Here is a 17,771-nt window from a genome sequence, read left to right on the forward strand (position 1 = left end):
CATTTTTCGAAATTTAAACACAGATTTCGAAACCTAAACATGGACCCTAAGTTCAAGGTCAAGGTCACAGGGGTGAAAATTTTTGTGCGTATGGAAAGGCCTCGTCCATATACACATGCATACCAAATATAAAGGTTATATCTCAAGGGACATAGAAGTTATGAGCATTTTTCGAAACTTACACGCAGATATCGAAACCTAAACCCGGACCCTAAGTTCAAGGTCAAGGTCACAGGGTCGAAAACTTTTGTGCGTATGGAAAGGCCTCGTCCATATACACATGCATACCAAATATGAAGGTTATATCTCAAGGGACATAGAAGTTATGAGCATTTTTTGAAACTTAAACGCAGATTTCGAAACCTAAACGCGGACCCTAAGTTCAAGGTCAAGGTCACAGGGGTGAAAATTTTTGTGCATATGGAAAGGCCTCATCCATATACACATGCATACCAAATATAAAGGTTATATCTCAAGGGACAAAGAAGTTATGAGCATTTTTCGAAACTTACACGCAGATTTCGAAACCTAAACCCGGACCCTAAGTTCAAGGTCAAGGTCACAGGGGTGAAACTTTTTGTGCGTATGGAAAGGCCTCGTCCATATACACATGCATACCAAATATGAAGGTTATATCTCAAGGGACATAGAAGTTATGAGCATTTTTTGAAACTTAAACGCAGATTTCGAAACCTAAACGCGGACCCTAAGTTCAAGGTCAAGGTCACAGGGGTGAAACTTTTTGTGCGTATGGAAAGGCCTCGTCCATATACACATGCATACCAAATATGAAGGTTATATCTCAAGAGACATAGAAGTTATGAGCATTTTTCGAAACCTAAACGCAAAGTGTGACGGAAAGACAGATGGACAGACAGACAGAGAGACGGACAGACGGATGGACAGTCCGATCACTATATGCTCCCTTTTTTTCGAAAGGGGGTATAAAAAGTCCTAAAAGACATCTAGCTATTATTTTATTTGAACTTCAAGCATAACATTAAAAAGTCTGTATTTTTATCATACACATACTTAGCAGTGGACAATGACTGTTGCATGGAAAAACATTTTAATACTCTTCTTAGCATTTAAGGGCAATACCTATGTATGAAAACATAAGATTTAATAAGAAAAATAATAACCCCAATAATGCTGTTGATGAAAATTCTTCCCAATTTGAAGGATTTCGCGACTCGAAAAATTCCATTTTTGCTAGGTACTTTTTCCCAAAATAGACAGAAAAAGGCCTGTACCAAATATGAAGGTTATATCTCAAGGGACAAAGAAGTTATGAGCATTTTTCAAAACCTAAACGCAGATTTCGAAACCTAAACGCGGACCCTACTTCAAGGTAAAGGTCACAGGAGTAAAAAAGTTTGTGCGTATGGAAAGGCCTTGTCCATATACACATTCATACCAAATATGAAGGTTATATCTCAAGGGACATAGAAGTTATGAGCATTTTTCGAAACTTAAACGCAGATTTCGAAACCTAAACGCGGACCCTAACTTCAAGGTCAATGTCACAGGGGTAAAAAATTGTGTGCGTATGGAAAGCCTTGTCCATAAACACATGCATACCAAATATGAAGGTTATATCTCAAGGGACATAGAAGTTATGAGCATTTTTCGAAACCTAAACGCAGATTTTGAAACCTAAATGCGGAGCCTATTTTCATGGTCAAGGTCACAGGGGTAAAAAATTGTGTGCGTATGGAAAGGCCTTGTTCATATACACATGCATACCAAATATGAAGGTTATATCTCAAGGGACATAGAAGTTATAAAGCATTTTTCAAACCTAAACCGAATTTCGAAACCTAAACGCGGAGCCTAAGTTCATGGTCAAGGTCACAGGGGTAAAATATTGTGTGCGTATGGAAAGGACTTGTCCAAATACACATGCATACCAAATATGAAGGTTATATCTCAAGGGACATAGAAGTTATGAGCATTTTTCGAAACCTAAACACAGATTTCGAAACCTAAATGCGGACCCTAAGTTCAAGGTCAAGGTCACAGGGGTAAAAATTGTGTGCGTATGGAAATGCCTTGTCCATTTTAAACATGCATACCAAATATGAAGGTTATATCTCAAGGGACATAGAAGTTATGAGCATTTTTCGAAACTTAAATGCAGATTTTGAAACCTAAACGCGGACCCTAAGTTCAAGGTTTAGGTCACAGGGGTGAATTTTTTTGTGCGTATGGAAAGGCCTCGTCCATATACACATGCATACCAAATATGAAGGTTATATCTCAAGGGACATAGAAGTTATGAGCATTTTTTGAAACTTAAACGCAGATTTCGAAACCTAAACGCGGACCCTAAGTTCAAGGTCAAGGTCACAGGGGTGAAAATGTTTGTACATATGGAAAGGCCTCATCCATATACACATGCATACCAAATATAAAGGTTATATCTCAAGGGACAAAGAAGTTATGAGCATTTTTCGAAACTTACACGCAGATTTCGAAACCTAAACCCGGACCCTAAGTTCAAGGTCAAGGTCACAGGGGTGAAAATTTTTGTGCGTATGGAAAGGCTTCGTCCATATACACATGCATACCAAATATGAAGGTTATATCTCAAGGGACATAGAAGTTATGAGCATTATTTGAAACTTAAACGCAGATTTCGAAACCTAAACGCGGACCCTAAGTTCAAGGTCAAGGTCACAGGGGTGAAACTTTTTGTGCGTATGGAAAGGCCTCGTCCATATACACATGCATACCAAATATGAAGGTTATATCTCAAGAGACATAGAAGTTATGAGCATTTTTCGAAACCTAAACGCAAAGTGTGACGGAAAGACAGATGGACAGACAGACAGAGAGACGGACAGACGGATGGACAGTCCGATCACTATATGCTCCCTTTTTTTCGAAAGGGGGTATAAAAAGTCCTAAAAGACATCGAGCTATTATTTTATTTGAACTTCAAGCATAACATTAAAAAGTCTGTATTTTTATCATACACATACTTAGCAGTGGACAATGACTGTTGCATGGAAAAACATTTTAATACTCTTCTTAGCATTTTAGGGCAATACCTATGTAGGAAAACATAAGATTTAATAAGAAAAATAATAACCCCAATAATGCTGTTGATGAAAATTCTTCCCAATTTTAAGGATTTCGCGACTCGAAAAATCCCATTTTTGCTAGGTACTTTTTCCCAAAATAGACAGAAAAAGGCCTGTACCAAATATGAAGGTTATATCTCAAGGGACATAGAAGTTATGAGCATTTTTCAAAACCTTAACGCAGATTTCGAAACCTAAACGCAGACCCTAACTTCAAGGTAAAGGTCACAGGAGTAAAAAAGTTTGTGCGTATGGAAAGGCCTTGTCCATATACACATTCATACCAAATATGAAGGTTATATCTCAAGGGACATAGAAGTTATGAGCATTTTTCGAAACTTAAACGCAGATTTCGAAACCTAAACGCGGACCCTAACTTCAAGGTCAATGTCACAGGGGTAAAAAATTGTGTGCGTATGGAAAGCCTTGTCCATAAACACATGCATACCAAATATGAAGGTTATATCTCAAGGGACATAGAAGTTATGAGCATTTTTCGAAACCTAAACGCAGATTTTGAAACCTAAATGCGGAGCCTAATTTCATGGTCAAGGTCACAGGGGTAAAAAATTGTGTGCGTATGGAAAGGCCTTGTCCACATACACATGCATACCAAATATGAAGGTTATATCTCAAGGGACATAGAAGTTATAAAGCATTTTTCAAACCTAAACACAGATTTCGAAACCTAAACGCGGAGCCTAAGTTCATGGTCAAGGTCACAGGGGTAAAAAATTGTGTGCGTATGGAAAGGACTTGTCCAAATACACATGCATACCAAATATGAAGGTTATATCTCAAGGGACATAGAAGTTATGAGCATTTTTCGAAACCTAAACACAGATTTCGAAACCTAAATGCGGACCCTAAGTTCAAGGTCAAGGTCACAGGGGTAAAAATTGTGTGCGTATGGAAAGGCCTTGTCCATTATACACATGCATACCAAATATGAAGGTTATATCTCAAGGGACATAGAAGTTATGAGCATTTTTCAAAACTTAAATGCAGATTTGGAAACCTAAACGCAGACCCTAAGTTCAAGGTTTAGGTCACAGGGGTGAATTTTTTTGTGCGTATGGAAAGGCCTCGTCCATATACACATGCATACCAAATATGAAGGTTATATCTCAAGGGACATAGAAGTTATGAACATTTTTTGAAACTTAAACGCAGATTTCGAAACCTTAACGCGGACCCTAAGTTCAAGGTCAAGGTCACAGGGGTGAAACTTTTTGTGCGTATGGAAAGGCCTCATCCATATACACATGCATACCAAATATGAAGGTTATATCTCAAGGGACAAAGAAGTTATGAGCATTTTTCGAAACCTAAACGCAAAGTGTGACGGAAAGACAGACCGACAGACAGACAGACGGACAGTCCGATCACTATATGCCCCCTTTTCTTCGAAAGGGGGCATAAAAAGTCCTAAAAGACATCGAGCTATTATTTTATTTGAACTTCAAGCATAACATTAAAAAGTCTGTATTTTTATCATACACATACTTAGCAGTGGACAATGACTGTTGCATGGAAAAACATTTTAATACTCTTCTTAGCATTTTAGGGCAATACCTATGTATGAAAACATAGGTTTAATAAGAAAAATTAAGAAAAATAATTTCACCAATAATGCTGTCGATGAAAATTCTTCCCAATTTGAAAGATTTCGCAACTCGAAAAATCCCATTTTTGCTAGGTACTTTTTCCCAAAATAGACAGAAAAAGGCCTGTACCAAATATGAAGGTTATATCTCAAGGGACATAGAAGTTATGAGCATTTTTCAAAACCTAAACGCAGATTTCGAAACCTAAACGCGGACCCTAACTTCAAGGTAAAGGTCACAGGGGTAAAAAAATTTGTGCGTATGGAAAGGCCTTGTCCATATACACGTTCATACCAAATATGAAGGTTATATCTCAAGGGACATAGAAGTTATGAGCATTTTTCGAAACCTAAACGCAGATTTCGAAACCTAAACGCGGACCCTAAGTTCAAGGTCAAGGTCACAGGGGTAAAAAATTGTGTGCGTATGGAAAGGCCTTGTCACTATACACATGCATACCAAATATGAAGGCTTTATATCAAGGGACATAGAAGTTATGAGCATTTTTCGAAACCTAAACACAGATTTCGAAACCTAAACGCGGACCCTAAGTTCAAGGTCAAGGTCACAGGGGTAAAAAAATGTGTGCGTATGGAAAGGCCTTGTCCATATACACATGCATACCAAATAAGAAGGTTATATCACTAGGGACATAGAAGTTATGAGCATTTTTCGAAACCTAAACGCAGATTTCGAAACCTAAACGCGGACCCTAAGTTCAAGGTCAAGGTCACAGGGGTAACTAGAAATGGCGCGGCAGAGGCCGACGCGTATCCCCACGCCGAATGTTTGACCTAGGTGTGCCCCAGGGTTGGTAATGTGGCCATGCATAGCTGAGATTGACCGTATTGTCATAAGAGAAGTTCATCATCAATTAGAAGTGAATTGGTGTAGAAATGAAGAAGTTATAGTAAAAGGCAATTTTGGGTGGGTGTGACATATGTGGGCAGGGCGCCCCAGGGTTGGTAATTGTGCCATGCATAGTTGAGATTGACCGTATTGTCATAAGAGAGGTTCAGTATCAATTTGAAGTGAATCGGTGTAGAAATGAAGAAATTATAGTAAAAGGCAATTTTGGGTGGGTGTGGTCTATGTGGGCGGGGCGCCCCAGGGTTGGTAATGGGGCCATGCATAGTTGAGATTGACTGTATTGTCATAAGAGAAGTTCAATATCAATTTGAAGTGAATCGGTGTAGAAATGAAGAAATTATAGTAAAGGCAATTTTGGGTGGGTGTGGTCTATGTGGGCGGGGCCCCAGGGTTGGTTATGGGGCCATGCATAGTTGAGATTGACCCTAATGTCATAAGAGAAGTTCAGTATCAATTTGAAGTGAATCCGTGTAGAAATGAAAAAATTATAGTAAATGGAATTTTTTGGTGGGTGTGGCCTATGTGGGCGGGCGCCCCAGGGTTGGGATTGGGGCCATGCATAGTTGAGATTGACCCTAATGTCATAACAAAAGTTCAGTATCAATTTGAAGTGAATCCGTGTAGAAATGAAAAAATTATAGTAAATGGAAATTTTTGGTGGGTGTGGCCTATGTGGGCGGGGCGCCCCAGGGTTGGGAATGGGGCCATGCATGGTTGAGATTGACCGTATTGTCATAAGTGAGGTCCAGTATCAATTTGAAGTGAATCGGTGTAGAAATAAAGAAGAAAATGTAAAATAACCTAAAAAAATGAGTGATAATTTCTGACGCGGCCCCACCCCAACCCCTATAACTTTTGACCCAGGGGTCAGATCAAAATTCCAAATAGTGCAGGGTCGCACATATGCTCATAGCTACCATGTGTGTAAATTTCAAGGTTCTAGTGCTTTTAGTGTAGGAGGAGATAGTGGCCAGGACGGACGGACAGACGGACGGACGGACGGCGGAGATCACCACAATATCCCCACCTTTTTTTCAAAAAGCGTGGGGATAAAAAAAATTGTGCGTATTGAAAGGCCTTGTCCATATACACATGCATACCAAATATGAAGGTTATATCTCGAGGGACATAGAAGTTATGAGCATTTTTCGAAACCTAAACGCAAAGTGTGACGGAAAGACGGACAGACAGACAGACGGACAGTCCGATCACTATATGCCCCCTTTTCTTCGAAAGGGGGCATAAAAACATCCAACCTCGAATAACAATTAACACATAAATGATACACACAACTACATTGTATTATTATGAAAACATTAATAATCAAAGGGGAGTAACTACTGTAAACTTAACTGCAATATTTAGAAGAGTTGTCTCGCATGTTACATGACCTTAATTCATGATTGTTTTAACAAGCCTTTTAACTATATAAATATAAGGAAAACTGCCCCGTCCCCCTGGCAACAACCATGTTTTTCAACCGACCGGAACCATTTTCAAACTTAACTCACGTATCTAGGAAACAAAAGTTCTGACAAAATTTCATAAAAATTGGGCCAAAAATGTGACTTCTAGTGTTGACATGTTTTCACTATATACATATAGAGAAAAATGTTCCCCCCACTGGAGGCCATGTTTTTTCATCGATCTGGACCATTTTCGAATTTGTCCGAGAAATCAATAAAACCAATGTCTTGACCAACTTTCATGATGATTGGGCAAAAATTGTGACTTCCAGAGTGTTTACAAGGTTTCTCTATAGCCAAATAAGGAAAACTGCCCCGCCCACTGGCGGCCATGTTTTTCAACGGACCGGAACCACTTTTGAACTCAACCAACATATCATTAAGACAAACATTTTGACAAAGATACATGAAGATTGGGCATGAAATGTGACTTCTACAGTGTTTACAAGTTTTTTCTTTTTTTGACCTAGTGACCTAGTTCTTGACACGGCACCACCCGAGATTTCATTGGGAAACATATTCTGACCAAGTTTCATGAAGATCGGACAATAGATGTGGTCTCTTGAGTGTTTACGAACAAATGTGGATGGACGGACGACGGACAGACGTACGACGGACAAAGGCCGGTCACAAAAACTCACCTGAGCAATCAGGGGAGCTAAAAAAGCCTCTAAATAAGTGAATTTTTTTCCACATTGACTCTCTTTTTTCAAAATAGAGCTTAAATTAAGTGAGGAATTTCGGTGGTAAACATTTTTCGAGAACAAAACTACTCCATTTTCCAAAAATCGCAAACGAAAGTTTGGTTTATATAAATAGCTAATGATTAATCAGCAGACTGGCACACGTTTTCAACTTCAAGGTAGGTAATTTTCCGATAATAATTATTTAATGTAGCAAACCAGTCTACGCGTATATAGCAACAGCCAATCTCGCATAAGATAACATTTTTAGTAAAGAAACCATAGCACATGTGTATAGCAACAGCCAATCACGCATAAGATAACATTTCTGTACATTGCAAATGGCCGCATACATGTTTTACCAAACATGCACCGAACATTTGATGTTTTTTTAATAAAACCACTTGAACATCAAGCCATGACACGAATCAGACCAATGATACAATCAGATCCGCGTTGGAGAAGAAGAGAAAAACCAAGTATGAATATGATAAAGTATACGACGCCAAGCGGAAACGAAAATTTGTTGAGTCTTGGCTAATTGATCTCCCATGGCTTGAAAACTTTGCCGGTGTGTGTAAATGTTAACTTTGTAAGGAGTTTCCTTTATTAGCGGATACAAGTAGTGGTTTATCTAATGGACAGCCTGTGTGCAGGAGAGACACTTTGACATCTCATGAGAACAGCAGTTGCCACATACAATGCAAAATAAAATATGATGATGAACTTCGTAAAAAGAAAAATGAAATAAAAGTAGGTGAATATGATAAAGCCTTGTAAAAGCATCACCATTCGCAAATTGACCAATATAAGAAGATCCTTTGCTTATTGTAAAAGTACGCGCAAGTACTTCTTTTGTACGGACAAGTGAATTTTTGGGTCCAACTTGTCTGTGGACAAATGGACTCTTTTAAAATATTTCAGAACGCCTGCTTAGCCACTGGATAATTTGAAAACAAGAGCACCGCCTTGCGGGTGCAGACCGCTCATCTATTTTCTGTTTAAAGGTGAAGGGACTCTCATTTTCCATCACAAAGGAGGGAGGGGTGGAGTGAAGAGGGGTGTATAGTTTGGGGGTGTGGACATTTATTACATTATGTTCCAAAATGCGAAACAAATGGAAAAAAGGAAAAAAAAAATTCGGTGGTGGGGGGGGGGGGGGGTTTCTTGGGTGCGATGGTAAGACGGTATTTCAAACATAAAATAATATAAATAAATATTTGTGTTTTTTAACTGTTTATAAAAAAAAATTGGGGGGGGGGGGCGGGGGTATAGTGTGAGGGTGGGGGTGGTAATTTGTGAGATGATATTAAAAAAAAAAAAATTAGGGGGGGGATTCGGGTGGGGGGGGGGGGTGGTGAGGTGGGGGGGGGAGGGGGGGGTGGGGGGGGGGGGGGTTCTTGGGTGTGATGGTTTGACGGTATTTCAAACATAAAATAATAAAAATAAATATTTGTGTTTTTTAAACCGTTTCCAAAAAAATGGGGGCTGGGGTGGGGGGGGGGGGGGTATAGTGTGAGGGTGTTGTGGTAATTTGTGAGATGATCTTAAAAAAAAAAATTAGGGGAGGGGGATTCGGGGGGGGGGGGGGGGAGGTGGGGGGGAGGGGGGGGTGGGGTGGGGGATTCTTGGGTGCGATGGATGGACGGTATTTCAAACATAAGATAATAAAAATAAATATTTGTGTTTTTTAAACGTTTCAAAAAAAAAATGGGGGGTGGGGTGGGGGTATAGTGTGAGGGTGTGGTGGTAATTTGTGAGATGATCTTTAAAAACAATTAAAAAATTAGGGGAGGGGGATTCGGGGGGTGGGGGGGTGGGGGGGGGGGGAGGGGGGGATTCTTGGGTGCGATGGTTGGACGGTATTTCAAACATAAAATAATAAAAATAAATATTTGTGTTTTTTAAAAGGGGGGGGGGGGTGGGGCACGGGGGATGGTTTGGGTGGAGTCTATTGTGGTATGTCAGGTAAGAGTAGTTTTGTCAAAGTATCAATCAAATCTAATCATAACTAAAGAAGTTATGGCAATTATAGCAAAATTTAATAATTTGACCTTGAGTCATGGTCATTCAAAGGTCAAGGTAAAATTCAACTTGCCAGGTACAGTAACCTCATGATAGCATGAAAGTATTTGAAGTTTGAAAGCAATAGCCTTGATACTTAAGAAGTAAAGTGGATCGAAACACAAAATTTAACCATAAATTCAAAGTTACTAAGTCAAAAAAGGGCCATAATTCCGTAAAAATGACAACCAGAGTTATGCATATTGTCCTTTTACTGTACCCTTATGATAGTTTGCGAGTGTTCCAAGTATGAAAGCAATATCTATGATACTTTAGGGGTAAAGTGGACCAAAACACAAAACGTAACCAAATTTTCAATTTTCTGAGTATAAAGGGCCCATAATTCCGTCCAAATGCCAGTCAGAGTTACATAACTTTGCCTGCACAGTCCCCTTATGATAGTTAATAAGTGTTGCAAGTTTGAAAGCAATAGCTTTGATACTGTAGGAATAAAGTGGACCTTAACACAAAACTTAACCAAATTTTCAATTTTCTAAGTATAAAAAGGGCACATAATTCTGTCAAAATGCCAGTCAGAGTTACATTACTTTGCCTGCACAGTCCCCTTATGATAGTTAGTAAGTGTTGCAAGTATGAAAGCAATAGCTTTGATACTTAAGGAATAAAATGGACCTAAACACAAAACTTAACCAAAATTTTCAATTTTCTAAGTATAAAAAGGGCACATAATTCTGTCAAAATGCATGCCAGAGTTATCTAATTTTGCCTGCCCAGTCCCCTCATGATAGTTAGTAAGTGTACCAAGTTTGAATGCAATAGCATTGATACTTTCTGAGAAAAGTGGACTTAAACGCAAAACTTAACCAAAATTTTCAATTTTCTAAGTATAAAAAGGGCACATAATTCTGTCAAAATGCACGCCAGAGTTATCTAACTTTGCCTGCCCAGTCCCCTCATGATAGTAAGTAAGTGTACCAAGTTTGAATGCAATAGCATTGATACTTTCTGAGAAAAGTGGACCTAAACGCAAAACTTAACCGGACGCCGAAGCAGACGCCGACGCCAAGGTTATGACAATAGCTCATAATTTTTTATCAAAAAATAGATGAGCTAAAAAAATGACAATGTAATAGACAGATCACTTACACCTCTCCACTAATGTAGTCTATTCTTTTCTGCACATTCTCCTTGGCCTCAGTGACTTCCTGCTTCACCAACACGGGCCCAATCATTCTGTACACATTAGCTGCCACCTCCAGTCTATCCAGCTCCTAGAATTGTGAGTTCAATCTTCATCAAAAGAAAGATTGCGCAATCTTCACAATAATTTTTCTAAGATCCTTGACCATTTGGTAAAACTCCAAATAGTTCTGCCTTTAAAAATTCATTTTGACTTTCCTGAAAAAGATTATTCTTTAATCATGATTAGTAAAAAGACTAATGTTTAATTTCTTGAACAACAAACAAGTGTTCATGGAAATAAGTTAAATCAACAAATCAGGCTTCAAAGCTGATAATTTATTTTGACTTGACTCGATATACATACAAGAATTTGAAGTTGTGTTCACAAGTCTGGGGCTTAAAGAGACCTTTTCATGTTTTGGTTGGTTGACAAAATAAACAAGAGTGCCAAACTGTCACAAGATACGCCCGTTCGAAGGTTTTGGACACCATGCTCAATGCTTGAAATGCACTAAGTGACCTCGAGACCTAGTTATTGACCCACATGACCCATATTTGAACTTGACCTAGATATCATTTAGACGCAACATCTGACTAAATTCGGTGAAGATCAGATGAAAACTACTTCAATTAGAGAGCGGACACCATGCTATATGCTTAAAATGCACTAAGTGACATCGTGACCTCGTTCTTGACCCGGCATGACCCATATTTGAACTTGACCCACATATCATCTAGACACAACTTCTGACCAAATGAGGTAAAGATCGGATGAAAACTACTTCAATTTGAGAGCGGACACCATACTTAATGCTTGAAATGCACTAAGTGACCTATGACCTCGTTTCTGACCCTGCATGACCCATATTTGAACTTGACCTACATATCATCTAGACACAACTTCTGACCAAATTAGGTGAAGATCGGATGAAAACTACTTCAATTAGAGAGTGGACACCATGCTAAATGCTTGAAATGCACTAAGTGACCTCATGACCTCATTTTTGACCCTGCATAACCCATATTTAAACTTGACCTACATATCATCTAGACACAACTTCTGACCAAATTAGGTGAAGATCGGATGAAAACTACTTCAATTAGAGAGCGGACACCATGCTAAATGCTTGAAATGCACTAAGTAACCTCGTGACCTCGTTTTTGACCCGGCATGACCCATATTCGAACTTGACCTACATATCATCCAGACACAACTTCTGACCAAATTAGGTGAAGATCGGATGAAAACTACTTCAATTAGAGATCGGACACCATGCTAAATGCTTGAAATGCACTAAGTGACCTCGTGACTTAGTTTTTGACCCGGCATGACCCATATTTGAACTTGACCAACATATCATCTAGACACAACTTCTGACCAAGTTTGGTGAAGATCGGGTGAAAACTACTTCAATAAGAGAGCGGACACCATGCTTAATCCTTGAAATGCACTCAGTGACCCCGTGACCTAGTTTTTGACCCAGCATGACCCATATTTGAACTTGACCTAGATACTGTCTAGACACAACTTCTGACCAAGTTTGGTGAAGATCGGATGAAAACTATTTGAATTAGAGAGCGGACACTGCTGTGGACGCCGCCCACCACGGCCGCCCGCCGCCCGCCCGCCAAGGGTGAAACTATAATACGTCCCGTTTTTAAAAACGGGCGTATAAAAATAACAAACAATTCAAGGTGTTTGTCTATTTTGATATCTGCCAAACATGTGAAATCAAGTGAGACCTGGGTTTTTCAATTGGTTACATAAACATTCAAAATATTGAAATTGTCCAAGCTATTTTCAGTCTCAATAATTTATGATGTCAATGACAAAAGACTGTGGACTGTTATAATGCAGGAATCTTTCAAAAGTAGTAAGAGCGTTATCAATCTCACCTTCTTTCAAATCATGACTGACATTGCCATTCAAAATGACTTCATAAGTAAAAATGCACTAATTGACCCTATGACCTAGTTCTTGACCCGACATGACCCATATTCGAACTTGACCTAGATATCAACTAGATGCAACTACTGACCAAGTTTGGTAAAGATCGGATGAATACAATTTGAATAAGAGTCCGGACAAAGTGGCGCTGTTGAAAATGGACTAATTGACCCTATGACCTAGTTTTTTACCTGGCATGACCCATATTCGAACTTGGCCTAGATATCAACTAGATGCAACTACTGACCAAGTTTGGTGAAGATAAGATTTATACAATTTGAATTAGAGTCCGGACAAAGTAAAATGCACTAATTGACCCTTTGACCTAGTTTTTGACCCAGCATGACCCATATTCGGACTTGACCTAGATATCAACTAGATGCAACTACTGACCAAGTTTGGTGAAGATCGGATGAATACAATTTGAATTAGAGTCCGGACAAAGTGGCGCCGTTGAAAATGCACTAATTGACCCTATGACCTAGTTTTTGACCCGGCATGACCCATATTCGAACTTGGCCTATATATCAACTAGATGCAACTGCTGACCAAGTTTGGTGAAGATCGGATGAATACAATTTGAAATAGAGTCCGGACAAAGTGGCCCCTTTGAAAATGCACTTATTGACCCTATGACCTAGTTTTTGACCCGGCATGACCCATATTCGAACTTGGCCTAGATATCAACTAGATGCAACTGCTGACCAAGTTTGGTGAAGATCGGATGAATACAATTTGAATTAGAGTCCGGACAAAGTGATGCCTTCCGCCCGCCGCCCGCCCGCCCGCCGGCCAAGGGGTTTCACATAATACGTCCCGTATTTTATACGGGCGTATAAAAATCAGATTTGTATTTTTAGCTCGGCTGTTTTCGGAGAAAACCCGAGGTATTGTCATGTCCAGAGGTCTAGCTAGGTTCAAAATTTAGGGAGAAGTCACTTCTCCCTAAAGCCAAAATAGGGAGAATTGGTAACATCTTTGGGAGAAATGGTACATTTGCGTCATAGATCTTAGTATTACATTTGTACGTATATTTTGCGGCAACTTAACGGATAAGTGGTTTCTGCTCAGTGTTTAATCAACTCTTCACTTGTTTTATACAATAAGACATGTTAAGGGTATAAAACCGACATTTTTCTTATTTCTAATTGATTGTTGATTATAATGGTACTTTTTTTTCCTGAACAGGTGTATCAAATAAACTTCAATTGTAACAAGCCAGTAATGTTCAGAATCTTTTTACTTCCTTGTTAATTTAAAGCAATTCAACATTTAATAAATCAAATTCATATTTTGTTACACATATTTGTTTTGAATTAAAGCAAATTCATATTTTGTTACAAATATTTGTTTCAAATTTAAAATTCATAAAAAATCTCATTTTGCAGCAGAGATTCCAAATCTGACCTGTAAATGAGCCCCACATTTATTGCCAGTGAAAGGTTACCTCTTCCCATTTGATCATTCCTTAGTATTTTTCAATGGGCCATTTAGCATTGCGGAAGCATAGTTATTGGTAGCCAGCACAAGGCAATTAATCAAGGCATCATCTATTAACAATTTCAAGAAGTGTTATAGCTCCAGACTGTTCTGTTGAATATTCAACTTTGCATGACCTGTAAATTGGGCAACTTATGGCTGATAATCCTCCTGTGTCCAATTCTCCACATCAAATCGATTTTAATCGTCAATGTCTGGCACAAAGTAAATCATTAAAAGGAGGAGAAGTCACTTCGCCTTCATGAAATTAATGTGCGAAGTTAAGATTAATTGCCAATAATTGGACGAAGAAATCGCCCACTTCGCCCACTCGCGAGACCCCTGATGTCGTGTCCGTCGTGTCCTGTCGTCTGCTTTGTGCTAAAACCTTTACATTTTTTTAAGGTTTTCAACATTGGCTCTAAAATCAAAGTGCTTCAACCTACAACTTTGAAACTTTGTATGTAGCTGCACCTTGATTAGTTCTACATACCACACCCATTTTTGGGTCACTAGGTCAAAGGTCAAGGTCACTGTGACTTCTAAAAAAAAAAAAAAATTCTGACAAGCTTTCATTTATTCAAAACTCCACCCGCAGCCAAGCGTGGCACACGTTATGCGGTGCTCTTGTTTTTGTAGTTATGATATTTGCGAGGAAACAGTAATACAAAACTTTAACCATGCTCTAAAATATCCATTACATGCATCTTTTGACAATTTAAAAACCTGTTAATTATAACGCATTACAAATGCAAAATGATTTACTAATTTGGAGATTTCTGTTGTTATCATTATATTTTGTGACCTTACCTTATGTTAAATATAAAATACACTTTACCCTGTGCTAGCATGGATGGCAAAGTGGTTTCAGTGCTAGACTTTTACTCCAAGTGGTTCAAGCCCAGTTATGGATTACCTTTTTTCTTTCTTTACTTGCATTCTTGTTTTTTAGTGGATCTATTTAGTTCTAATGTGTACATTTATCAATTTCAAGCATTTAATGACAAACTTTTATACTTTCCAAAATCTGTGAAAAGGTCCCGTTAAGGTAAGTGGGTTACTTCGATTTTTTAAATGAAGAACGGAATTAACATACCATATATTCTCTGGTTTAATCCGCAGACAGTTTAGTATCTCCTTCGATAAGATATTACAAGGGTTGAGTGAAACACTATTGTGTCTTATGTAGAAATGTAAAGACGATACATCAGTTTCCACTAAACCATCATTTACTTATTTAGTATCCATTGAACTAGGTCTTTTTGATAATTATAGACTCTTGAAAAAATGGCCATCAAAAACTTTAATTTTGTATTTTTCTTAGTTCTAGAAAGGCATCTGACAAAATAATTTAGAAACACACAAACAAATAATACCTCCTTGACAAGTTTGTTCTCGCTCAACTGACCATCCAACACTTGCCTTGCTTTCACATACTTTTGGTGTTCTGAAAATAACACAATTATTTATTCATTATTTATTACTTAAACCATTAAAGAATCATTTCATAGAACATATTATTACTCTGTGGGCTTGCCATGTAGACAAATATTTTGGTTGTTGTTGTCATTTTTCGTCGTTTTGGTAAAATAACACAATAATTTTATATTTCTTTTAAATACCATAAACATTTGTGAATTTTTAATTTCAAGTAAAGGGCTTGATATATTCATTCAGCCGAAAGCAAAGTTCCACACACATAGTGAGTAAATTGTCTGAGGTCTATTTTATGTAGAGAAACTTCAATTTGTAAACATAAATATCAGGGCATGCAGTTTTTGAGACCTAACTCTAAAAAAGTTATCATGATCCCTTTGCAAATTTTTATCATATTAACTTATGGTGGTGATGTTAGTTTACTTCTTTCTTATGTGCAGTGATAATGAATGCAATTAAACTCAATAAATACTTATTTGTAGGAAAAATAAATAATGTTGAAAATGCCTGAATTCAAATCCAGCATTCAAAAGTTCATTGCATCGATGACATTAACAAAAACGTGGTCAGAATTACATAAATGATCTGTCAAGTTTCATACAAATCAAATGTGATTTTTGAACCAGCAAAACATTTCTTAGCCATTCTTTATTCTGTTGATTGTTAAGTGTGATGTGGAGGCATCACATTTTTTTCAATAAAATTCAGACAAAAAAGTGGTAGCTCATATTGCTAACAGTCGAATCAGATTCGTAAGAACTTAATTCAAAACAGACGTGTTTGAACATCTTGACAACACGTTTCTAAACACAAGTCACATGATTTCGCGACATTTAAATAATGAATGGTTTATGCACATTTTCTTCGTCAAAATATTATTAAAAGTATTTTAAAAGAATATTTACACGTAAAATTTACTATGGAACATGACAGAAAACACTTACCCTTTTGTAAACTCTGGTATTTTTCGAGTTCACTAGACAACTTTTTTTGGAGTTCGGAATCCATCATGTTTATGTTTTCTTACTTCCAAATGAAGAGTTGCGGGGTCGTCTCAAAATAAAATTTTCCAAACTGTAGGTTACAATTAACTTGTTCATATCGCAAAATATTCAACCTTTGAATTAGGTTTACAGTCAACTCGTACCTAGGTCAACTCGCACGGTAGTCAACTCGCACGTTGTTTGGTCAACTCGCACGGAAATCAACTCGTACCTAAGTCAACTCGCACGGTAGCCAAACTATTGATATGTTAATGGGTTCTAAATGAGTTATTCATGCATAAACACAAATGAGAAATACTTTCAGAGTGTAGTTCAATACTTTTTATTGCAATATTTTCACAAAATAACACTTTTTTCTCACAAAATATTGTTTTAACCATAATTACATTATCGGAACGTTATAACAGACAGTAAAAGTGCATTTAAAAATATTTTTTAACTATCATTTTAATTTGTATTACAATATGAACACACATTATCAAAGCGTTATATATGTACACAAGTAGACATACATCTATATACATTTATCTTAATATTTATTTCAATATAAATTTACACACAGTATCAAAGCTTATAATATGTACGAATAGGACATTAAGACCGATAATCGAAGAACGGACAGACCTACTAATCATTAAAAATTTAATAATTTGTCATACAACAATTAATGAAGATCCCGTTATATATGGAAAACTTATTGCGCACAAAATTATAGGGAAAAAAACGTATAACAATAATGTCAACGTACGTGAGTACAAATACGTATAGCTTAGTATCGTATAAACCGCGTATATATGATTATCATACATACATGTATTCAGGGACCTATAATGTATTTAAACATGGTTGTACGAAAAAATGAGTAATTTTTCAATAACAATCAATCATAATACAATTTTACAATAATCAAATGTGTATTTAGTTAATACTTTAATAAAACTGCCCAGCATTATTAAAATTTGAACATGAGTTACGGTTCTACAT

The 17,771-nt window shown here is 37.6% G+C and overlaps 1 protein-coding gene across 1 annotated transcript in view; it reads right to left on the bottom strand.

The window, feature by feature from the left end:
- The window catches only part of LOC127838942 (prefoldin subunit 6-like), a 19,121-nt gene extending 2,234 nt beyond the window's left edge, over positions 1-16,887 (bottom strand). Inside the window, exons 1-3 of the mRNA XM_052367075.1 lie at positions 16,728-16,887; positions 15,723-15,793; positions 10,884-11,008 (exon numbers count right to left, since the gene is read on the bottom strand). Coding sequence (XP_052223035.1) covers positions 10,884-11,008; positions 15,723-15,793; positions 16,728-16,794 — 263 coding nt within the window. The 5' untranslated portion in view covers positions 16,795-16,887. The remainder of the gene's footprint in view (positions 1-10,883; positions 11,009-15,722; positions 15,794-16,727) is intronic.
- Between the last annotated feature and the right edge of the window lie 884 nt (positions 16,888-17,771).

Source organism: Dreissena polymorpha, chromosome 7 (assembly GCF_020536995.1).
Source record: "Dreissena polymorpha isolate Duluth1 chromosome 7, UMN_Dpol_1.0, whole genome shotgun sequence".
NCBI classification, from domain to species: domain Eukaryota; kingdom Metazoa; phylum Mollusca; class Bivalvia; order Myida; family Dreissenidae; genus Dreissena; species Dreissena polymorpha.